The sequence below is a fragment of the Sorghum bicolor genome, chromosome 3 (assembly GCF_000003195.3).
Source record: "Sorghum bicolor cultivar BTx623 chromosome 3, Sorghum_bicolor_NCBIv3, whole genome shotgun sequence".
Taxonomy (NCBI): domain Eukaryota; kingdom Viridiplantae; phylum Streptophyta; class Magnoliopsida; order Poales; family Poaceae; genus Sorghum; species Sorghum bicolor.
Genome location: NC_012872.2, coordinates 59,278,574 through 59,302,388, shown reverse-complemented (window position 1 = coordinate 59,302,388; position 23,815 = coordinate 59,278,574). Strand labels below are relative to the sequence as shown.

At 42.9% G+C, this 23,815-nt stretch overlaps 2 protein-coding genes and 1 non-coding gene across 4 annotated transcripts; 2 read left to right on the top strand and 1 right to left on the bottom strand.

Annotated features, from left to right (window-relative positions):
- Positions 4,844-8,839, top strand: LOC8061851 (probable glucuronosyltransferase Os01g0675500). Its single transcript, XM_002458264.2, has 4 exons — positions 4,844-5,180; positions 5,349-6,330; positions 7,607-7,856; positions 8,271-8,839. The coding sequence occupies exons 2-4, from the start codon at positions 5,405-5,407 to the stop codon at positions 8,439-8,441; spliced, it is 1,347 nt and encodes a 448-aa protein (XP_002458309.1). The 5' UTR covers positions 4,844-5,180; positions 5,349-5,404; the 3' UTR covers positions 8,442-8,839.
- LOC8068009 lies at positions 10,005-11,900 on the bottom strand. Of its 2 annotated transcripts, none has more exons than XM_002456081.2 (2): positions 11,439-11,900; positions 10,005-10,891 (listed from the first exon to the last, which is right to left on the bottom strand). In XM_002456081.2, the coding sequence occupies exons 1-2, from the start codon at positions 11,757-11,759 to the stop codon at positions 10,139-10,141; spliced, it is 1,074 nt and encodes a 357-aa protein (XP_002456126.1). In that variant the 5' UTR covers positions 11,760-11,900; the 3' UTR covers positions 10,005-10,138. The 2 variants fall into 2 exon arrangements, with proteins under 2 accessions (XP_002456126.1, XP_021312228.1); XM_021456553.1 differs by having other exon boundaries at positions 10,005-10,882; positions 11,439-11,852.
- TRNAS-CGA lies at positions 22,423-22,504 on the top strand. Its single transcript has one exon. It is a non-coding gene; the product is annotated as a tRNA-Ser (tRNA).

The following is a 23,815-nucleotide window of genomic DNA, read 5'->3' as shown; positions in this document are numbered from 1 at the left end:
CCAACGACTTTTGAGTTTGAGGAGGATCTGCCTTCATTTGAAAAGATGGTTTTTCCGTTCTGCAGGGGGTACTCTTGAAAGTGACCATGCACGTTCTATAATAAGCAACCAAGCAAGGCTTTACGTTTCGACACGCACGGGTCCTTTTTCTTTTCTTCAGGTTTATTTATCTTGCACGTTTGAGCTTTTTTTTTTTTGCCTGAAAAAGCACGGTTCCGGGACCGGCCGGCAGATTGTTGAGGGAAGGATCAGACCTGCACCAAAATTAAAGGTCGGAAACGTTTCCACAACGTAGCAAGTGCTTGCATGCTGGAGAACACAGCAAACAAACGTCGTCGACGGCCCACGGTTTGTTTGCTTGGTTCATAAAACATGACTAAAAATATTGTTCGGTAATTTATTATATGAGAAAAACACTGTTAAGCGAAGAAAAATGTGTCCAAAACCAAAGCACCGCCACTCTACATCTGCACAGTGGACTCGTTGCCATTGGAAAGTAGGGTCTTGTTTACTTCCATCCAAAAACTCAAAAAATTTTAAGCTGTCACATCGAATCTTTAGATGCATGCATGGAGTATTAAATATAGACAAAAATAAAAATTAATTGCACAGTTTGGTCGAAATTGACGAGACGAATCTTTTGAGCCTAGTTAGTCCATGGTTAGACAATAATTACCACAAACAAACGAAAATGCTACAGTGTTACGAAATTTTTTAAGGAAACTAAACAAGGCCTAGGAGTGCGTAGCTAGCAGTGTTGCTTTGCAGCGCGGCTAGGTTTACGGTTAGGTAGTGACAAATACACTAGAAGTTGTTCAAGGGAAACAAAGCGATCTCATCGGCCGGTTCTCATCGGTGCCGCATGTTGTTGTCGATAAAGCAGCGCGCGCAGCAGGTTTGGTACTGGATCGGTACCCAGATCCAAAAAGGGACCCCGCAACGCCACAATCTTCACGCGAGTTGCGAAATACCAAACTCCAACAGAGACATAGGACCAAATCGGCTTTATATTAGCTTTTGTCAAGGTTGTTGTTTCCTTCTCACTCATGCAATGCATGGACTTTCTACGCTGCTTCCAGCCTTCCAAGCCTAGCTACTACTGTAGCTTACTAGCTCCCTCCGCTCAGGCTCAGCCGACGTCTGGTCTGGACTTGTAGAGGTTGGGAGGGCGACACTACGCATAGCGGCGTATTGTCTGTATGTTATGTCATGTGTTCAGATCATATCCTCGATGCTACGCAAATCAGCAGGTGCAAAGCAATTTTAGGGACAGGGCATATGTACAGTTTATATTTTTGGTGAATGCAGGTCATGTCCATGGACGAGGCTTCACTATATATAGATCCTCAGGCCGCCTACTTGTCAATGAATCAACTGTAGAGGAACTGGTAGTTCTCATATCAGGCCTTATTTAGTTCATGAAAAAGAAAATTTTCAGATATCACATCAGATATGTCGGCATATATTTAAAGTATTAAACATAAATTAATCAAAGAAAAAAAACATGGCTCGCCTGAAAACTGCGAGACAAATTTAATAAATCTAGTTAATCTATCATTAGCACATTTTGGTTACTGTAGCAATTATAACTAAATATGGACTAATTAGACTTAAAAGATTTGTCTCATGATTTACAACTAAACTCTGCAATTAGTTTTTTGTCTACATTTAATGCTCCATGTATGTATTGAAAGATTTGATGGGATGAGTGAATTTTTTTAGGTGGGGAACTAAAGAAGGCCCGAATAAACATGACCGCTGTAATATCTAACTCCATTACATTTAGTTTAATTATGTTTAATTAAATTAAAGATATATGTCCACTAGGATATAGTCCTCTCCAATATAACACATTTTGGCTGGCAATATGTATATGTAACAATAAAATGTTTTGATAAAAATATCTATATATATTATGAAAATAGCAATGACAGCATCTCCTACCATGAAACAGATTTCTTGGTAATATCTTTTGTCATGAATGTAGCGATGGCAATATCTACCATGAAACTTATGAGGATGCCATATAATATACTCCCTCTATCCCCCAAAATAATGTAACTCTCACTTTCTGTTTAGTAACAATATCAAGTTTGAACAAATATATAAATTTTTTTCCCTCCATCCTAAAATAGATGCATGTCTCGCTTATCAACGAGTCAAACTTCTCTAAATTTAACCAAATATCTATTAAAAGATATTAATACTTATGATTTATAATAAGTATCATTAGATTAGTTAAGAATAATCTCTACTATAATAAATTTCTTTAAGGATATAAATATTGATATTATTTTCTATGTATTTAGTCAAATTTTAAAATAGTTTGACTTCTTAAATTTAAAAATACCTATGATGCATCATAATAAGTATTATTACATTAAGCATGAAATATATTTTTATAATTACATTTAAAAGTATAAATGTTGATAGTTTTATAAACTTAGTCAAACTTAAATTCTTTGACTCTTTGATAAACGGGATTTATATTCTCTTTTTGGAACCAAGAGACAAGAGACTAGAAACAACAAAATGCTTAAGGAATTCATGTAAACCTTCGAGACAAGGACTTGTACAGGAGATCTGAGTTTGCCGCGTACCCGAAGAATGAGTTTGTTTGCGCTTTGCACCATCTCTCCCCACGTGCTTCATCCATCAACACATTAATAACGAGATAAAAAAAACACAAAACACATTAACACACCAGCCCCCAACAATCCTCGTTGACCACTCATACCGTCCTGTGACATGACCTCAACCTTACGTCACTAGGTACAGCTCACTACGGCTATAGCGACCGAACCCACAAGAACAAAATGGCCTTGTTTAGTTCATACATAAAAATATTTTGTCTCATTCATCAAATATTTGTACATATACATAAAACTTTAAATGTAAATAAAAAATAATTAATTATACAGCTTATATAATATTTAACTAGATGAATTTTTTGAATCTAATTAATTTATAATTATATACTAATTATTATAGTTATACATATGTTACCGTATTTATTTTTTTTTCCGAACTAAACAAGGCGTAAACGAGTTGACATGGCAGCCGCAGGCCCGCGCCGGCGCCATGCGCGTCCGCCAGCTGGGACGCTCTCCGGGCCCCAAGTGCCAGAGCACCGGCCAGGGGAATACGGGCCGTAGGATCGGCGCGGCGGAGGCTCCGATGCGCGGCCACGTCGCACAAATCGACGGCGGGTGCCGCGTCGCTCGTGTCGTGGGTGGCTTCCTCGCGACTCCACCCCACCACCGTCTGGTTTCAAAGCTTACACTACTTTTTGCACGTAGCCCCCTGCAGTTATGTTTTTTCTGTATGATGAGGAGAGATTAAATAAAGACTTTGACAGGAAGCCTTTCTGTTATTTCTTAGAACGCACTTAAAGCAAGGTTATTGGTGGTGAGAGGGACACTAATTTTGGGTATCTTTAAGATTCTCGCATTGGATGCGTGCACCACATGACACGGATGGATGGTGGTTGTTGTCGTGTGAACAAGTTTTTAATTAGATATTTAAAGGTGCTACATACAGTATTATATATGCTGGTGTATCTCACAAAGATGAAGGATGCCTTTTCTTCTCATCATGTACCAAGACTAAGAATAGGGGTTGTGCAAGATATGGGCATGGAGAAGAATGACCCGTATTATATATGCTGGTGTATCTCACAAAGATGAAGGATGCCTTTTCGTCTCATCATGTACCAAGACTAAGAGTAGGGGTTGTGCAAGGTATGGGCATGGAGAAGAATGACCCATAATACTTGCCCATTAATCATTGAAAAGGGTAACTTGCCCATGGTGAATTTCCCAAGGTTGTAACTTTACAAGGAGAGCCAAAGGGGTTGAACTTATTGATCCCAATTGAAAATTCTTTTGTTATTGCGTACATTCACTTATAGAACTATATTTAGTTATGAACTTATTGACCTCAAATGAAAATTCTTCTATTATGCTATACATTTACTTATGCAACTATATTTAGTTAATGACAAAATTACAAATAATAGAAGAATTTATCGCCCAGGCCACTGCAGCGGCAGCTAGCTCGCCCACTCAGCTAAGGCTAGCTAGCTCATCCGCCTAGCTAGGGCTGGCAGCGGCAGCGCGTGGTGGCCACTAGCAGAACCAGCTAGGACAATCGTGTCCTACCCCTCGAGCATAATAGGAAGAGGAGAGGAGGGGCGTTGCGACAGAGAGCTGCAAGAGCGCCAACAGAGAGAGTCAGCGTCTTGGCAAGGGTGAGAGTGACACGAGAAGAGTCGTGTGACCGAGCTCCATGAAGAAGACGGAGGAAGATGACTGTCACGTGCTTTGGTTGCGAGCTAACTTCATCTATATAGATATATAAGCTTCTATTTTTTTCTAAAAGAAAATAATTATTGCTTCGTTTCAAGACTTCATATACTATGTACGTACATTTTAAAAAAATCAATGAATAAATTACAAAAGCATTCTCCTTTGTCATGTTGAATGCGTCACAGCCCACAAGAACTAGACTAGACAATGGCCGCATGGCTATGGCTATCAATGATGAGGCCTTGTTTAGTTGGCAAAATTTTGGCTTTTTGGCTACTGTAGCACTTTCGTTTTTATTTGACAAACATTGTCTAATCATGGAGTAACTAGGCTCAAAAGATTTATCTCACGAATTTCAGGTAAACTACGTAATTAGTTTTTATTTTTATCTTTATTTAATGCTCTATACATGTGACCAAAGATTCGATGTGACGGGGAATTTTGAAAATTTTTGCGAACTAAACAAGGCCTGAGTATCTTAAAAAATGCCGCGATCTGAGGGGCTTAAATGCAACGGGGGCTCTCGTCTCCCTCACCTTCCCGACGGCGACTGCGCAGCCATCCTCCTCTCCTACTCTCTCCTCTTCTCCATCTCCTCTCTTTCGCTCTCTACCCTCACCAACTCCTACCTCCCGAGACAAATTCTGAGGCCGACACAAGAAAAGGGAAAGAACCATAGGTAATTGCTCTCCCTGTGCTGGGATTCTAGTTTCAATCCCCTCCGCGCCGGCCGGCTGGGTGCGCTGCCGCCACCCGGATCAGGCGCCCTCGCGCCATCGACTCCACCTCTCGCCCTTCCGTCATCGTCTTCCCTGGGCGGCCGCGGAGTAAAGATCCGACCCGCTTGGGATTGCTTGCTTCTCCTTTTGTCCGGTAAGGACTCCCCGCTTGAATCGAAGTTCATTTCGCTATGCATAATTCGATATTCTACTTCAGTGACGGATACCAATCGGTCCATTTTCGCTGTGGATGGATTGGTGTGCTGCGTGGCGGAGTGCTAATAGCTGGTAATTTTCTTTAATAATTTTGATCCCGCGTTAGGTGCGCCGCTGGACTCTAGTGCTGTACATGCTTGGCGACGGTGCTGAGCTCCTGCAATGGCCCGAAGAAATGCCGGCGCAATGCAGCGGGAGGGTTCGGCGGGGTCGGTTAAGGACTGGTCGGAATTCGACCCCTCGCCGTCCCCCAAGCTGGCGTACTCGCAGTCCTACGTCGCCATGAGAGGGCTGTTGACGTCGGTGGCTTCTCTGGACCCTGTCCTGATGTCCAGCAGCCTCAAGTCTCTGTGGGCGGCACTGTCATCGCACAGGCACGCTCGGTCCTTGGAGAGGCCAAAGTACAAGGGGGTGAACTGGAAGAGGCCCATGTTCCATCTGCTTGTGTGCTTCTTGGTGGGAGTTTTCATTGGATTCACACCACTCTTCTCTCTCGATTTATCCAACAACATAGATTCTGAAAACGAGACGCTTCCGTTCGATGGAGATGTGGTTGACAGACAAATGCTGGAGCTTAAAAGTACAAAGTTGGAGCCGTTTGTGGCTGCGGCAGAGAGTGAAGCCACCGAAGAACAACTGGTTGATGAGAGTCCTCCAGTTCCTGCGATGTTGGATGATGAGGCGGACTTCATCGAAGCGTCGCATGTCCAACCTTCTGCTAATGACTCTGACTTTGTTGCGAGGAAGCAGCTGATAATTGTGACGACAACCTCTGTTCGACCACACCAGGCATATTACTTGAATCGTCTGGCTCATGTGTTAAAAAATGTGCCGCCGCCTCTACTGTGGATTGTGGCGGAGTGGCCATATCAGTCCCGTGAAACAGCGGAGATCCTGAGGTCTTCTGGGGTTATGTACAGACATCTTATCTGCAATCGGAACAGCACAAACATAAGGAAGATTATTGTCTGCCAGAAGAACAATGCGATTTTTCATATAAAGAAGCACCGTTTAGATGGTATAGTACATTTTGCTGATGAGGAGCGAGTGTACTCAGTTGATTTATTTGAAGACATGCGAAAAATCAGGTGACCTTTCTGTGCTGACACTTTATAGTAGTTCTGTTTATCGTAAATTTATTCATGGTCAAATTTTGAAATGACGGATGATCCTAACATAGCATGGATATACATGGTTTACTGATGTACTTTTAATCATCAAAATACTTTTGACCCATCATTTGCTTGCTTGTGCTACCTTTTGCCATGCATTTTGCTTGTCAATGTTGTAAAATCTTTAACTGCTTGTTCCATATTGAGACTGTATGCCTGTGATTGCTAGTTAGTATTAAATAATTTTTTGCTTCTAAAATCCTCTATGCTAAAACGATACTTTTCTAGAAACTAAAGGTTTGCAGTCTATTTGGTTGGATGGAGCTATGCATTTTAGGTGGAGCTTGATGCAAGAATCCAGTTCTTCCTTTTTGCCTTTCCCCCCACTTTATCAGTCTTCCTTTCTTGTAGCTATAATTTCATTTTTATGTGTGCTCCTGTGCTTGCTAGAGCTGTAGAATGGCCCCACCATACTAAAACATTTTTCATTTTCAAAATTTTAATAGGAAGCAGAGCTTTTGTCATTTCTTTCCTCCACTAAATAAAAGCTTGCTTGATGATTACTTTAGATGCCTTTAAAGGATATCCTACTAAGCGTATCACTTTTTTTAGTCATTTAACTAACCGCCTTCTGGTGTGGATGCAAATGCAATGTAGTAGAACGTCCTGCTCCGACTTTTTCTTCTCTCGAATGGGAGATGCATGCCATGTCATTCAAGAAGGAATAAAAGTTGCCACACCCACACATCCACAGGCCACAAGATATTAGTTCACTCACGCCACAAACAAAACCAAGAAGCAATCAACGACTATTGCCATGTTAGCAACATTATTCAGCTATTCAACTCCCAAGATCCTTGGCCCTGGCTGCGATCCATAGTGAAACCTCTCCCGCTGCAGTTCGTATCAGTGTGTCCAAGTCCAATTATTACTGAATTATAATAGGTATGCAATAACCGTTGCATTAGATTACAGAGCAATGATATTTCCTCGAGATTCCTGACACAACAAGGGGATTATGACCTCCCTATTCTGTATATAGCTGGCTGCTTTTCACATCTGAGAACAGCCTAGGATTTAATCACTATAGTCCAACCATGAATGCTCCTGTAGTACTTTCTTCAATATTTATGTGGGAATGTATGTTATTTATAACACAGTAATATTCACCATTACCAATCTTCTGTGAGCACTTATCTTCTCAAAGTGACAGTCGAAAATGTTCCTCATGATTTTGTTCAATGTCCTCCAGGCGCTTTGGTACGTGGCCAGTAGCAACACATGTTGGAGCCAGGTACAAGGTGATTTTGGAAGGACCCGTTTGTAGGGGTAATCAAGTCATTGGATGGCATACAAACCAGAGAAGGGGTGTACCTCGACGATTTCCAATTGGTTTTTCTGGGTTTGCTTTTAACAGCACTATACTTTGGGATCCCCAGAGATGGAACAGCCCCACTTTAGAGTCTATTATACTCCATTCAGGTGGCAGAGGTGGCTTGCAGGTTAGTATTTTTTATCACTGTTTTTATTAAAAAGAAAAGTAGAAATCTACCGTGTTGATGTTTGATCTTACTGGTAATCTGCCTGACTAAATTTAATCCAGCAGAGCATTCTATAAATGAACACCAATGTCTCCTTTGTTGCATAAAACTGCAATATGAAGATTCACTAGATTCGGTGAATTACTGAACTTAAGATTAAGATACAACCTATTGAGAGGAATATGAACCAAATGTAACCGAAGTACCATCCATACATTAGAGCTACATGAAACCAGTGTTGTTAAAATGTAAAAGTGCCACAGAATATTTGTTATGGGCAGTATGCAGCACTGAAATAAAACCTACCAAAGAGGGAACACTTACTAAAGCACACAAGGAAAAATCTGTATTCTGATGCAAATTGTGGCACTGCAGGAGTCAAGATTCATTGAGAAGCTTGTCGAGGACGAGACTCAAATGGAAGGCCTCACAGACAACTGCACTCGGGTTATGGTCTGGAATTTCGACTTGGAACCTCCACAGCTGAATTACCCTACTGGCTGGCTGCTGCAGAAGAACCTAGACATAATCGTGCCTATAACCTAACCGCGATGTTGCTGCTCTTTTTGGTCGCTCCTCCTAGTGTGGAATGATGACGATGCCTATGCCTTCCTGAACTTGGTAGCGTCCAGGATCATGCGAAGCTGCTCTGCCAAGATCTGGTTCGAATAATGTGATACTAGTAACAACAGCTGAAAGCAAACAAGCCTGCCTGACAAAAGGAAAAATTCTTTCTCCCCCGTTGCGCTGCATTTTCTCAATGCTCTTCAACCTAGATAGGCTTGTATATTTCTTTTCCTTTCATTTTTCTCTTTTTCCCGTTCATTACATACACAATGCATACATACAAACATACATACTCATATTCATTCATTCATAAGTACATACATACATATATACATCTTACAGTACTTTACAGATGTTAACTAAAGCTATCTCGCGACGCTGATGAGATGATGGCATATGTTGCGTTGTGCTTGTGCAATGGTGGTGTTAGGCAACCGATGTCCGTATTGGACAAGGTTGCAGCGTACTGTGGTAGTAGAGTAGTACCTCAACCGTAAAAGAATGCAGTTCTTTGATTTCAGGAGTCAAATAGTTTAAAGTTTTACTAAATTTATATAAAAATATATAAATATGTATGATACAAAATATGTACCATTAGATTAGTTATAGAATATATTTTCATAATAAATTTATTTAGAGACATAAATGCTAATACTATTTACTATAAATTTTATCAAACTTGAGCTCAGTTAACTGACATTAATATCATAATTGTATTCTTTTGTAGACGGAGGAAGTACTGGTTATAAACTTTAAACTTGCGTCTCTTACCTCACTTACGAATTGCTCGCCAAATAGTATTGCAGCAAGGGCCAAGTAACAACTCTTCATAGCTTAAGTTTTGAGTGTGTTTAAACCTCGAGCTTGTAATAGGGCTGCTCATGAGTTAGCTGGTGTTGGGTGTGGGTAGCGTTGATGGAGAGGAGCACATTACGTGCAACGTTTCAGATAATTATCGCTGATGATTTGTCAGCTCATGAAATAAATACTGCCCAGTTTCAACCAAAAAAAAAAACTCTTCATACTCATCGTAACAATCGCCATCAAATATGAAATAAAGGAAAGCATCCACATAAATCGATTAGAAAGGGAAGCGTCCACATAAATCGATCTCAATCGTCTCCGTTTTCACCTGAAAACATCTCTCCATTGCAGGATTATGCTCCTACATGAGAAGGGGCTCCTGCTGTAACACAAGCAAGAAGCAACGCAGCGATCATCCTCGTGGATGATACCAAGAATGCATCCAAGTGAGAAAAAAACAATTTCAGTTTCAATTTTGCCCTGCGCCAGTCAAAACGAAAGCCCTCCTTCCTTTAAAGTGATAGATAGGCAGATCCTGTGTTTTTTTCCCCCTCTGCAGGCACATTGCCTGAATCAATGGAGTGCCTACGACTGAATCAAACTTCAGTGACTGCCTGAAGACCGGGCGAAGGCAATTTCACAATCGTAATCCTTTGCTCACTGCCACTGGTCACTTCTACTTTTTTTGTGAATTCATGAATGAACCACCATGAGCTAATATATATCACAACCGTGCTGTTTGGTTCGTAGAACAGTAACACAAATGGAAATGAAATCAGTTCAAATCGTACGTGTTGCCGTAATGTCCACAGCTTTAATTCCTTTACATTTGCGTCCACAGCGTTAATTCATTTACATTTGCGTTACCAATGCTACAACCTGAACCATGATCCCATGAACGGGAAGACTGCCACCAACAAGCGCATCAAGAGTGGTGCCTGCTTGTACCTGGTACTGCCCAGCCCCATCGTTCTTGGCATCCGCCGTCGTCTCATTCTCATTCTTTCTGGAGGAGCTCCTACTCCCTGCTCCACTCTTCCACCACCGCCAGCAGCGGCAGTATAATCCGCATCTTCCTCCCCAGTCGTTGGAGGCCGTGATTTCGTGCCGTAACCATTGTTGCCAGCTGAGAATGAGTTGCTGCTCCTCTTCGCCTCCTGGGCAGCAGCAGTGTTGTTGTCCAGAATCTCATCCCATCCTCCATATCCGCCACTGCTTTTGCTGCCTCCCCAGCCATCTCCACTGCTGCTGCTGCTGGTGTTATCATCAGCTCCAACAGCAGTTGAGGCAGCATCAACAAAATCGTTAGAAACCCTTGACTGGTAGCTGCGCCTCCCTCTCCTCCCCTCATAATAGCTGCTGGTGCCGCCGCTGTATCTATTGCCTCGACCACCTGTCGCAAAGTCGGTGGTGTCCTCAGGGTAATCTTCCTCTTGGACTGGTCTCCTCCACCGCCTATCGTCGCGGTTGCCTTTCCTACTCCTTCCCCATACAGCGTCAAGAAGAAATGATATGGCCGACTGACCAAGCGGGAACACCATGGCCATTAGAAAGGCCTTTGTTCCCGTTGCAGCAAACATGGACACAAGCATCACCGGTAGCAGGAATCCGTACATCTTAAATACCTAGGCCATTAGAAAGCAGAAGGCCATTGATCAGTCACTACAACAGCGAGGCACAATTATTCGTTCATCTGATCTGATGCATTGCATGCTAAATTACTGGTGAAATGAAAAGCAGCAGGAACGGAAGCTGATAAGTCTGGGTATTTGATTGTAGTGATCAGTTAAGATCCCAATTAGAGAATTATAAGTAGAGATTTGGTTTAATTAGATAAACTAGGTAAAATACATACTATATAGTTGCTTGATTTAGTACCAAAAAAAAATGAAGGAGGATTTGGTTTTATTCTTGTTTGCTTGGCTGAAAAGTCATAGCTGAAAGCACTGCTGGCTGATTCGTTGAACAGGCTGAATTAATTGTAACTCAGAATGACTGGCAAAGGATCTATGATCTCAATCCCATTATACGCTCACTGTCCAGCTAGGTAACATTAGTATCTATCAAGGTTCAAGCACGCAAGAAAACAGAAATTATTGATGCCATATTGAGAGAACGTACCAGAAAGGTAGGAAAAAAAATACAGGAACAGAAATTCTACACAATCAGTACCTTGGAGAACCAGGGCTCGTCGAACAGCTCCCCGGCCCCTCCAAATCCGGGGAACGCAGCCTCATCGTCGTAATCGTAATCGTAATCGTACTCCTCGTCCTCTAGAGAAGAGGACCCATAGTCTTCTTCGCTGCCGTCGGGGTCGGACCACCACCTCCTCCTCGTCGCCCTGCTGCTCGTGGTGCTGTCTCTTCCATGGGCGTTGCCGTTGGAGAACCACCAGCTGGAGGAGCCGCGGCGGAGGGAGGAGGAGAGGATAGGAAGGGGCGGTTTGGCTGGTGGTGCTGGAACTGGAGGCGCAGGGGCAGCAGCTACTATCATTGCATTTGCCTGCCGGCCGGCCGGCCGCCGCTGCCCGCTTTTCCGTAACAGAAAGCTGTGTACAGGGAGAGGAGGGAGAGGATAATCTTTCCCTTTCCCTTTTTCTTAATTTCTTTTCTATTCAAAATCTTTAGAAAAATGAATTTGGGCGAAGTGAGGCCAGACTCCAGTGTAGAGCTTCGCACGCGCAGCAGCAGCAGTAGCTGTTTTTTCGCTTTTCCCTTAATAAAAGCTTCTTTTCTATGCTGCCTGTGCTCGGCTGCGTGGTTCTGCGAAATAGACAATTCAGTTTGGTTAGGTTTTCAACGACAAATTTTATAGTGTTGCTTATAAGACTGTATTTCACAAAAAATCAAATAAAACATCTAGTTTCAATGATAAGTTTTATTCTATGGTTTTACAAAATTTTAATTTTATGATTCACTGAGAGTTGATAGTCGTGTCAAGAGAGTTTCGTCACTATAAAACTCACTTCTTCTGTATCCCTTTTTAAAAATATTACCACACAACCAAAAATGATTATGTGATAATTTATTCAATATAAATAAAAATTCTATAAAACTCCCATTAAGACTAGTCTTATTGGTTTTGAAGAACTTTGCTTCCTGAGAAAGCTTGCAGTCGATTATTCTAGAGAAAGAAAAATAGACGATTTTAATTTTATGTTTAACGGTTCACTGTTTGGTTTCAACCGAGATTCGAAAGATCTTGTGCCATCCTTTGTCGCAGCTCATGGCTCGTTCATCATGGAGCGGGGCCAGGTGTTGTGTTGTCCCGCTGAACGCTCAACCACTGCTCGCTCTCACATTCGAGCTGCCCCACTCGCACACGCGACCATACGAACCCACTCGCTTACATAGTTGTGCGGCTATGGTGCCTCGCTCGCCACTCACACCTTGTAGTCGACAGTCGCACTAGCACCACCGCCGCTGTCGCATCACGCATGTTAGGGTTTGGAATGGCCAATGGGAGAGGAGTGGATGGGAGGGAATGTGGTGGGCTTCCGCCTACTAGGCTTGGTGGATTGTTGGGCCACGGGTAGGGACATAGGAAGGGACATAGGCATAATGATTTTTAGCCAGTATAGGCGGATGAGCGTTGCTCCTCGGTTTTAACGGATTTTGGCTCGGTTTTGGGCAAAAATGAAGACTAAGCCCACAATCGAAGCTCCTAGATATCAAAGTTGAAGCCAAACCGTGAAACCAAAAAATCAACATTTCGATTTGTTTCTCAATTTTTGGGTTAAACGTGCCCAACCCAAGTGCCAAACATAAGAATCTAGCATCCACATGACCTACTAGTATCTCATAAAAGCATCTAGTCGGTCGATTTTCTAGCCTAACACCCACGTAGTTTAGGCAGTGTTTGGTTGCAGTGATTGAATGGTCTCAGGTGGGTATCCTATCTTTGCTTGATGTTTAGCTCAAAATCAGCTAAAGACATGACAGTCCTACTATGGAATATACACTCTAGATTCGAACTTAACTTGCTACCAAAAATCTTGTGGATGGAGTCATCTCAAGTGAGACGAGAGTTGCACGCGCGCACATGAGGAGCGTGAGGAAGAAGAGGAGCATAGATTAGACATGGGTGGGTGTTGATGAAGAAGGCAAGATCGAAGGGCCGGTCATTGGGGGACAAGGCGGTGCTCTAAGAAACATGAGGCAAGGCTACGCAGCCGCAGCCGAGCTCGATGGCAGAGGATGGGAGAAAGAGGAGCGCACACGAATGAGCTCACATGTGGAGGAGTGACACTCGACCAAGGTTGCTAGAGGAGGAAGGTAAGAGGAGCGACGTTTGACCAAGCTCGCGTGTGGCTGACCTCGCCTCCAAGCGACAGAGGCTTAAGTGTGGGGATGCAACTTGCCATCGTGGTGGGGCCTAGGATATTGGGGATGAAGGGATAAAGAAAGGAGGAAGAAAAAAACAAAAAAAAACTTATAGATCTAGCTCCTAGTATTAATGTTTAATCTCTTACCTTTATAGTGTCCTCGAACTAGACATGTAATTCTGTCCTCCTCAACCAAACACAAAACAAACCATTTCACCTCTAAAATCAGCCATCCCATCTCACATTGTTTTTCAACCAAACATACCCTTAGAGCAGGACTAATAGCGACCAATATCGGCTAGTGGTTTGACCAAATCTGCTTTCATTTAGGCTTTGAGCAGCTAAAACTACCCACTACACATGCAACACATGCAGCAGAAAGGGTGCTACTTTGTCTAACAAACACAAAACAATACTCGAACTATGACCACCCTTTTTTCTCACAAGCTTTCTCTTTTCCTAAGCCATTAGCCATTACATCAAAGTCCCATGTACTTCTGTAGTGCAGGTTACACTAACATATTGCCAAATTACCATCCCATGCTCGATCTATCTTTTACATCGAGTTCAGGCGTACATGTCATGCTAACAGATTTTATTCGTCCCATAAAAGGTGTTTTGTCCAAAAGTTAAATATTTTAATTTTAACCAAATATATAAGAAAATTAATATTTTTAGTGCATAATTCGTATAATTAGATAGACTCTTGAATATGTTTTTATAATAATCTTATTTAGAGATATAAGTATTACTAATATTCTCTTCATACCTAGTAAAACTTAAGAAAATTTGACTGTCAAAATCCTATAGCGACTCTTTCTATGGGAAGAGTACTTTGGGTTAGAGATGGCCTTACATAAACAACTCCATACTCCCTCTATATCATATTTAGAAGTCGTTCTGTGCTTTGAATCAAGTTGAAGAAAGGAAGTCGTTCTCCGGCTGAACGTATGTTTTGGACGTCGCTGCCCCTGGCGTTTGGGCTCCTGCGCTGCGACACATGCGTTGCGCTCGTATGAGAAGTAATTAGCGCTAGGTTCGATGCCGCTCAAAAAGTAGTAGCTAAAAAATATGTGTAAGCTAAGTCTCGAACTCAGCTCACACATCTACAGACTCACTGCATTAGCCATCTTAACTGCGAAAGAATGTTGGATACAATGCACCCGCAGTCTTCTTTAATAGGGGTAGACAAGGAAAAATTCGTCCTAATTAATGACTCATTGGTAATTACAATCATGTCCAAAACGTCTTCTAATTATGATATGGAGGAAGTACATGCTAAAATCTTGCACCGTATATGCTAAAATCTCACAACCAAACACACTATGTCCCTTTTCATTTGTCCTTATATGGTATACACAATGGTCAAAATTTCTTAAATTTGAAAAGATTTATAGAAAATATTAGTAATATTTATATCTCTGAATTATAAAAATTAATTGAATGATCTATCTAATAATACTAATTATATATTACAAATATTAATTTTTTTATATATTTAATCAAAGTCGAGTACTCTTAAGTTACTGACGGGATGCTTATCCAAGCATTTTTTTTTAAGGAGACCCAAGCAATTCCATCAAACATGCCCTCCGTGCAAGGAAGTGGGCCTGAACTCGTGTCATAGCCGTGTTCCATTCGCAGGATAGAAGGCGTTTGACTTCGAGTCGGAGTCCCATTTTGGGAAGTGGGAATGAAATCGAGTAGGACACGGCGGTGGAGATCAAATTTGAGGCCGGCGCGTTTCCTGGACGGAACCCGACTCCAACTCCGTCAGGCAGGCAAGGGGAACGAACACATGCATGGCCAGTTGCAGCTGCCGCTCCATATATACCGCGCGGTGCCGGGGCGGCTACGCCTACGCCTCACCTCATTCGATTCCGCATTGCAATTGCAACGACTTGGCGAAACAAACGATGGCGCCGTCCTTCTCGGGCTCCAAGAAGCGCCCTCTCGAGATGGTCGTCTACGACGCCGCCGCTGCCGCTGCCGCCAACAAGCGTGCGCGGGACGACGACGACGACGGAGAGACCTCTGCCTCCACGTCGTCAGCGTCCACGTCCCCCAACGCCACCGCTGTGTTCCTGCTCGCGGCATCGCCACCGCCGCCATTCGGCGACTTCTTGGAGCCCATCAGCGCCGTGCCGATTTCCGCCGTCCCGCCTCAGCTTCCGCCTCAGCCTCAGCCTCACCCGCGGACGCGGACGCGGTCGTCCGTTGCCGGCAGAGAAGAGCCGCCGCCGTGCCTGCGCAACCATTTCCTCGTGGCGTTGGGCCTGCGCGCCGACCTGCCCGTGCACTTCATCGACGCAAAGCGCTTGACGGCCACCGACCTGGACCCTCACCAGAACCGGCTGCGGATCCCGAGAGACGGCGCCATCCAGCGCCTCCGCCCGCTCCTGACCCCCGCCGAGCTCCACGACGCCAACCTCTTCTTCCTCCCAGACCCAGCCCCGAAACCGAAACGGAGGTCAGGCAAGCAGAAGAAGAAGCAGCAGCAGCAGCCGGCGGCGCCAGAACCGCAGAACGACGGCGCCGCCGCGGCCTCCTCCAAGAACGACGCCGCTGAGACCAAGAAGATCAAGAAACCCAAGGCCAAGGGGAAAGTGCACGGCGGGCTGCGCGTGAGGCTGGTGAACCTCGACGCCGGCGCCAAGGACCTGCTGCTGTCGCGGTGGCAGAGCAGCCGCGGCACGATCGTCAAGGGGGAAGGGTACCTAGACTTCATCCGCGATCAGTGCGGCTTCAAGGCCAAGGACGCCGTCGAGGTCTGGGCCTTCGTACAGCGCCGGTTCCGCATCTTCGGCAAGGACATCTTCGGCGACAGCCTCCTCCATGTGCTCATCGTCAAGAAAGACGACGAGCAGCCGCAACGGTGCCGCTACTGCCGCCACCCACCTGCACCCGCCGTCAATCCTTCGATCATGAGCTCGTCATAGCGTACTAGGCAGGATCCGGTTCTCGATACCGTTGGTTTGGTTTCCTTTTAATACAATAGGTTATTTCTGTGAGCTAATAATATAACACAGGAAGAAACTGGATATCGAAGGTCTAGAAGCAATGCAGAATAATGTTCGGCAGATGTATATATCTTATTACTCCAGCTTTTGTCGTGTTTATCTGCGAGTATATATCATTCCGATCTTGAATTCAATGCAAAATTACAGAAAAATATAGTACTTTTCTTCGTTGCCACACATTTATGTTAAAATGCTTATTATTAGTTCGGTTCAGCATCGATGAGAATGACCGATATACGTGTTGCACCGTACAGAACAAAATGCAAATGGCTCGAAATAGTACCCATCTGTCCCAAAATAAGTGTTACTTTGGTATTCATACCGATCAAATTTAAATTTGACTAGATTTATAGTAATATGAGCAACATTTGTATTTCCAAATAGATTTATTATAAATTAGATTAAATGATCTATCTATTAATATTAATTATATACTACAAATATCAATATCTTTTTGTATATATATTTGGTCATAGTAAATTGTTATCCTAAGAAGTGAGAATGACACTTATTTTAGACGGAGAAAGTGTCGGATAGACGAAGGAAGTGTCGGATATATGAAACCAGAATACCTCACGGCTCGTATATCTGACCCATGTCTGGCTATTAGGCTTAAGGCGATGAGGAAGTGTATGTTGGATGCATATCATCATGCTTGGAGATCTAAGTAATCTCTCAGATATTTGGCACTGTTAGTCGATGGGATCTGGTGTAACTCTATTCCCAGAAAATATAAGGAGGGGTAGAGACCCCCTATTGGAATCCAACCCTTTACATTCTAACACATAGCTACAAGTAACCCCTGTAACCGAGCATATGAATACATGGAGAGCAACTTAAAACTGGACGTAGGGCACCACAAGTCTAGACCAGTATAAACTTAAGGATGAGGATAGTCCTCCAAATGGATACCCACGGTTCTCCTGTAGTTTAACTAAATGAACTAAATAAAAAAAAATAAGGAAAGAAATTGTCTATTTAATTCAATTAATTAGACTAGAGAAAAATCACAATACCTATTTAGAGCATCGTCTCCATCTTTATATAAACCATGTATCCCGTGCGCTATCCATCTGATTACTTATACGCGAAAACACTAACTGATATTGCCGGAGTAGATTCTTCTGACAGTTGCCTTGTTAAGAGCAACTCCAATAGCTTAGCTATTCTTGTTGTGGAGGCTATTTTAAAATTTACATAACAAAATGTAGACTCCAACAGATGTGCTATGTAGTTTTGTAAAATAGAAAGTTGGTTATTCCTTGATTTTCGCTGACCATATATAGCCAACCACTGACACAAGCTATATGATTTTGTAAAATAACAAGAATGTTATGGATCTCTTATTTTTTAAAAAGTTTTCTACTTTATAAAATAACTAAATAATAGAATTTGGCTACTAATTTTAGCCAGGCTGTTGGAGTTGCTCTAAATAAGGGCCTTTAGTTGTAGGAGATTTGTTATGTTTCAGATGGGCCTCGGCACAATCGCCGCCGCCACCGACCGAAAGCAACTAGACGGCAAGATCACTTCCGGTGGCTTGACCTTCCTCACCGTCCTAAACCACATACAATCCTTGCTGGACTCGAATGTGCCATGGTGGCAGGCCAATCGAGCCCCCCACATGAACTTCTATATTTATTTTTAGTGGTGTTTGATTTAAAAGAACCATTCCCGAAAATAGGTGATTTCTTGGTGCTTGTCCTAGAAATCGATTTCAAGGACAACAGACTTAGTCAACCACCTTTAAATTAGATGCAACATAAATAAATTCATAACTTTTCACATAAAATCGGATGAAAACAAAATTTTATATCAAAATTGTTGATCTCACAAGTTGGATAAAGACAAAAAATTATATTAAATTTATTGATCTCAATGATATCTAAAATTTCATAGTTAATGAATTTTTTTATTTGAGATCATTTAGGGGGGGCCATATATTGCAGTTTATAGAAAATAAATGGAGTTATCTGTTCTCTAGACAGTAGAATCCTTCTATGTCCATTTAAGTTGATGTTCTCTATTTGTGGCAGCAATTTTTTTACCACAATTTGGCATGCATGATACATATTCCATGATTGCTTTTCCACCTTTGAGTTATATGTTGGTTTTATTTTGCCCCATTATTCCAGCTCATGAATGTACCACACCACAAAAGTCCATTAGTATCCCATTCTATGTAGGTATCATACAACTATCACTTACTCCCTCTGTCCCTTTTTATCTGCCATTCTTACTTCCCGAGAAGTTGAACATACTCAACTTTGACTAAATATATACAATAAAATATTATTTACAGTACATATAACTAATCCATACTTAATTTTAAAAGTTACAAAAGAAAATAGAAAATTAAAATGTCATCGTACATAGCTATTGATAAGTGATAATAAAACAAAGCCGAAGTTATATTATTTTTATTTATTATTTTTATTTCATGACGTGTCTCATAGAAAACAACAACTTTGGATAAATAAAACTAGAAAGTAAAGGATAAAATATATTATATTAGTTATTAATATCGAGAGAGGATAAAAGACCAGAAATTAAAAACAGTTCACAGGTGAGGTTTTACTGGACATAACAAGATGGAACAAATATAAAAACTAAAGAAAGAAATATATTATATATAGTTATTTTTTAAAGAGAAAAAACAGAGAATAGAGAAATGCAAAACGAAAAATGAACACAAAGGTTTGTACTTGCGACCTCCTGGTTAAAGACCAAAAAACATACCATTGGACTAGCAAGATATATCAATAATTTATGTTGCAAATTTATATATGTAGATTATAATACACTAATAGTTAAGTAGGAGCCTGACCCACAGCCTGGCATATCCTGTGGGTCCGCCCCTGCCTCCCCCTCTCCTAGTAATGAAAAGTTTACCAAATAAACTTTTAATACCATCACTTTAGTTCTTATGAATCGCCAATCTAATCCTCTCTACCTAGTGCCTTGAGTTTTAGGACTTAGAACATTTTTTGTTCGTTTCCTATGTTTTTTATTAAAATAAACTGAGTTTCCTATATTGTTTGGGTAAGTTTCTGCATTATTACAAAGAGCTCTTATCGGCATCCTCTCAATCTCAACCTCGAAGCTAGTACAGCACTAGCAGGTCCACAGGCCAGGGGTCAACTTGCCTCCCCGCTCGGTGAATGACTGGATGGCGTGAAGACGTGACGTGGCGGGGGAGTTTGAGTCGGTGCTGCCCCCGCGCAATTCGAATGAGAGTCGAAGTCGGAGAGTGGCGAGCGAGAGCCGGCGGCCATCAAGTCGGTGACGACGGCACGGCAGCAGTCCCAGATGGAGATCGGTTTCGAACCGGCCGGCGCGCAACTCCCATGCCGAGTCGGACTCCGCCTCCGATCCGTGTTCGTGAGGATGGCCAGTTGCCCGCTCCATATATATCGCGGCGCCCGGGCAGCGACGCCGTATCTCCAGTTCTCCACATTCCACAATCCACATTCGATTCCGTTCCGCCGCGAAACAAAGCACCGGAAGATGTGTTTCGCCGACTCCAAGCGCCCTTTCGAGATGGTCCTCTACGACCCTGCCGCCGCCGCTGCCGCTGCCGCTGCGTCCCAGTCCCAGCAGCGCGCCAACAAGCGGGCGCGGCAGGACGAGGCTGCCGCTGCCGCCGCCGCCAAGTCGTCATCGTCGTCGTCGGCGGCGGTGGAGTCAGCGTCAGGTGCGATGGTTCCGTACGCGGGGATGACCGTCCTTGACGTCGCACCCATCAGTTGCGCCCCGCCCCTGCGGCTACGGCCGCCGCGGCCGCCCCCCGCTGCGGCTGGCAGAGAAGAGCCGCCGTGCCTGCGCAGGCATTTCCTCGTGGCGCTGGGGCTCCGCGCCGACCTGCCCGTGCACTTCATCGGCGACAAGTGCGTGACGAGCACCGACCTGGAGCCGCACCAGAACCGGTTCCGCATCCCGCGCGAGGGTGTGGAGAGCCGCCTTCGGCCGATCCTGACACTCGAGGAGCTCGACGCCGCCAACCTCCTCGAGGACGACACAACCCCGGAGCCGAGGAAGAAGCGGCCGAGGCAGGAGCCGGAGCAGGAGCAGGAGCTGCAGCAGCCTGGGCCGTCGTCAGAGCCGCAGCAGGATGGCGCCGCCGCCGCTGAGGGGAAGAAGGTGAAGAGGCCCAAGAAGAAGGGGAAGGTGCACGGCGGGCTGCGCGTGAAGCTCGTGTCCCTCGACGCCGGCGCCAAGGAGCTGCTGATGTCGCGGTGGCAGAGCAGCCACGGCACGATCGTCAAGGGGGAAGGGTACCTCCACTTCATCCGGCGGTGCGGGCTCAAGGAGAGGGACAACGTCGAGATCTGGGCCTTCGTGCAGCGCCGGTTCCACCTCTTCGGCGCCGACGTGTGCGATGACAGCCTCCTGCACCTACTCGTCGTCAAGAAGCAAGAAGAACCCCGGTGCTGTCTCTGCCGTGCCCCTGCGCATGTGCCACCTCCCAGTCCAAGTCCCAGTCTCAGGCTCCTCCTGGCTCCCACGCCCGGCAGTTGAATGCATCCATTGGAATTCGTCATGGTGGAGAGTAGGCAGGAGGACCCGATCTAGTTTTTTTTCTTCTTGAACACGATTTTTGGCGGACTAAGCATATGTAGTACTGCTAGTATTAGTAGAATGTCTTGAATCACACACACACACACACACACAAAAAAAAAAGTAGTGGTAGAATGTCACTACGCGCTACTAATGTCCAGGAATTGTAACCAAATGTATCCTTTTGGCAGTTGCCGTGATGGTTGGCTTTTTATGATTTCCTTAGGCAATTCAAAGTGAAATCAAGTGGGTCACAAATTTCATTTGAATGAGGGTCTGTAAGGTTAGATTCAGGCCTTGAAGCATCAGCCTCGCGAGCTTCAATTGTTTCCTGAAGGTGTAAATGTGTTTCATAACTTTAGAGCATGTCCAGAAACGTTGTATAATTTACTTGTAAAAACTAATAATTTTAGCAAGTTAATAACATAAGTAGCAACTTCAATTTATCTCCCTCTCTAATTTTCTCAATGAACTTTTCTGGGTGATAAGTAGCAACTTCAATTTATCTCCCTCTCTAATTTTCTCGATGAACTTTTCTGGGTGTGATTTCATTCATACGAAACTATTTTTCTGAGTATAGATGGAATGCATGTGTGGTTTCCACGAAGTTGGTGTACGTTAAGCAAATACAATATGTGTGTGGTTTCTGCGAAGCTGGTGTACCTTAGGCTTTGTTTAGTTCCAAAAAATTTTGCAAAATTTTTTAGATTTCCCGTTACATCGAATCTTTAGACGTATGTATGAAGTATTAAATATAGACGAAAATAAAAACTAATTACACAGTTTAGTCGAAATTTACGAGACGAATCTTTTGAGCCTAGTTAGTCTATGGTTGAACAATATTTATCAAATACGGAGTACAAACAAAAGAGTTACTGTAGCAATTTTGCGAAAAAATTCTCAAGTAAACAAGGCCTTAGCAAATACATAGGTGACTGGATGTTGGAGTCGTCCGTGTGATAAGTGATTTACGGTATGTTTGGTTCAAGAAAAAAGTCACCTTATGCTTTTATGATGATGCATCATGAGTTAATTATATAAGTTTTGGTGAAATCAACATATTTTTCATGCATATACTAATTATTAGTTTGTGAGAAATGAGACGACGATGTATCAACTCATTCCATTACATAAACCAAATAAAAAAAAACAGTGTGAAGAGGATGGGCCATATCATTCCTCAAACCAAACACACTATTAATGATCTATCATATTTAAGTTATATGGTACATGATCCTTTATCTCAGCATCAGTAGTCGATATGTCCGAGTGGTTAAGGAGACAGACTCGAAATCTGTTGGGCTTTGCCTGCGCAGGTTCGAATCCTGCTGTCGACGATTTTGTCATTTTCAGGCTATGAATTTTGTTTTCTTCCTCTTCGTCTGAATCCTGCTGTCGACGATTTTGATGTTCTGGCTCTATAGATCCTTTTTCCCATTATCATTTTGTTTTCCCCAATGTACTAGCAGTAGGAGATGCTCTGTGACTCCAGTAGATCTTTTTGTTTTTCACTAAGAAAAATTATCGTTCCAACTAGTGTTGAAGCCAAAAAAAAAAAAAAAAAAACAACCATAACTCCCCCGATATTATCATTTTGTTTTTCTTCAATGCACCTGTTAATGGGCTAGCATTCGCCGTAGGGTAGTATTTTTTTATCTCCTAATTGTATCGGGAGAAAACATAAATTTACCTATTAAGTGAGGCCCATATGTTATTGGTTATCGGAAAAAAAAAACTGCTCTAGTAATTAAAAAAGGTGTATTGATAGTGTTGTTTTTAAGAATGCCACATCAAATAAAGTGCAATGAAACTTAAATGAAACCACCAAAAGAGCTTTATCTCTATAAAACTAATTTCTTCTATTTTTATTAAATATAATGTTATATTATCAAAAAAATGCTTCCATAACAACTTATTAAATATGAAAAAAATTCAGATAAAACTCTCGTTAATACAGCCCTTAGCAGCCATGAATCCTTTCTTCGTCCGACACACTACAGTAAACACTTATGGTAGCCAGGGTCTAGATATGACACCAGGGTTCAAGGAATAGCATGCAATCTCAAACTCCACCATTCAAGAGAATGGAGTACAAGCGCAGTACACATGGGGTTTTTCAAAGCAAGAAGAGTCAAGATGGGGATGGTTCAACCATGGATTGAACCGGTGCCAATCCAGCGACCCATTTAGTATACACAGGAGCTGCGGTTAATCCATTTTAAATTGCCTGCTTGACCCGCTGCCCCGATGGATACTGTGGATCGACCCATGCTTCCTTCTCGATCAGAGCAGCGCGCACACAGCTGCATAATATCCCTCGGCTTCGTAACAGATAGGCAGCGAAGGAGGCCCGCTGGGTGACGACTTCCTCCTCGTGGTCTGCTGGTCGTGACGGGAGTTTAGTTCCAACTATTTTACAAATAGATACCGTAACATTTTCATTTATATTTGATAAATATTATTTAATCATGAACTAACTATGTTTAAAAGATTTATGTTACAATTACAGATAAACTATATAATTAATTAATTTTTATCTTTATTTAATATTCTATACATATGTCGAAAGATTTGATGTGAGTGAAAATCTAAAAAAAATATAAAACTTTTTTTGAACTACGAGGCCATATTCGACGCACGACTCCGTT

Excerpts from the sequence above, each read along its gene's own strand:
- LOC8068009 (XM_002456081.2), bottom strand. The coding sequence starts at position 11,759 with ATGATAGTAGCTGCTGCCCCTGCGCCTCCAGTTCCAGCACCACCAGCC. Across the intron at positions 10,892-11,438 it reads ACGAGCCCTGGTTCTCCAAG|GTATTTAAGATGTACGGATT; the intron begins GTACTGATTGTG and ends CTAATGGCCTAG.
- LOC8061851 (XM_002458264.2), top strand. The coding sequence starts at position 5,405 with ATGGCCCGAAGAAATGCCGGCGCAATGCAGCGGGAGGGTTCGGCGGGG. Across the intron at positions 6,331-7,606 it reads GAAGACATGCGAAAAATCAG|GCGCTTTGGTACGTGGCCAG; the intron begins GTGACCTTTCTG and ends AATGTCCTCCAG. Across the intron at positions 7,857-8,270 it reads GTGGCAGAGGTGGCTTGCAG|GAGTCAAGATTCATTGAGAA; the intron begins GTTAGTATTTTT and ends GTGGCACTGCAG.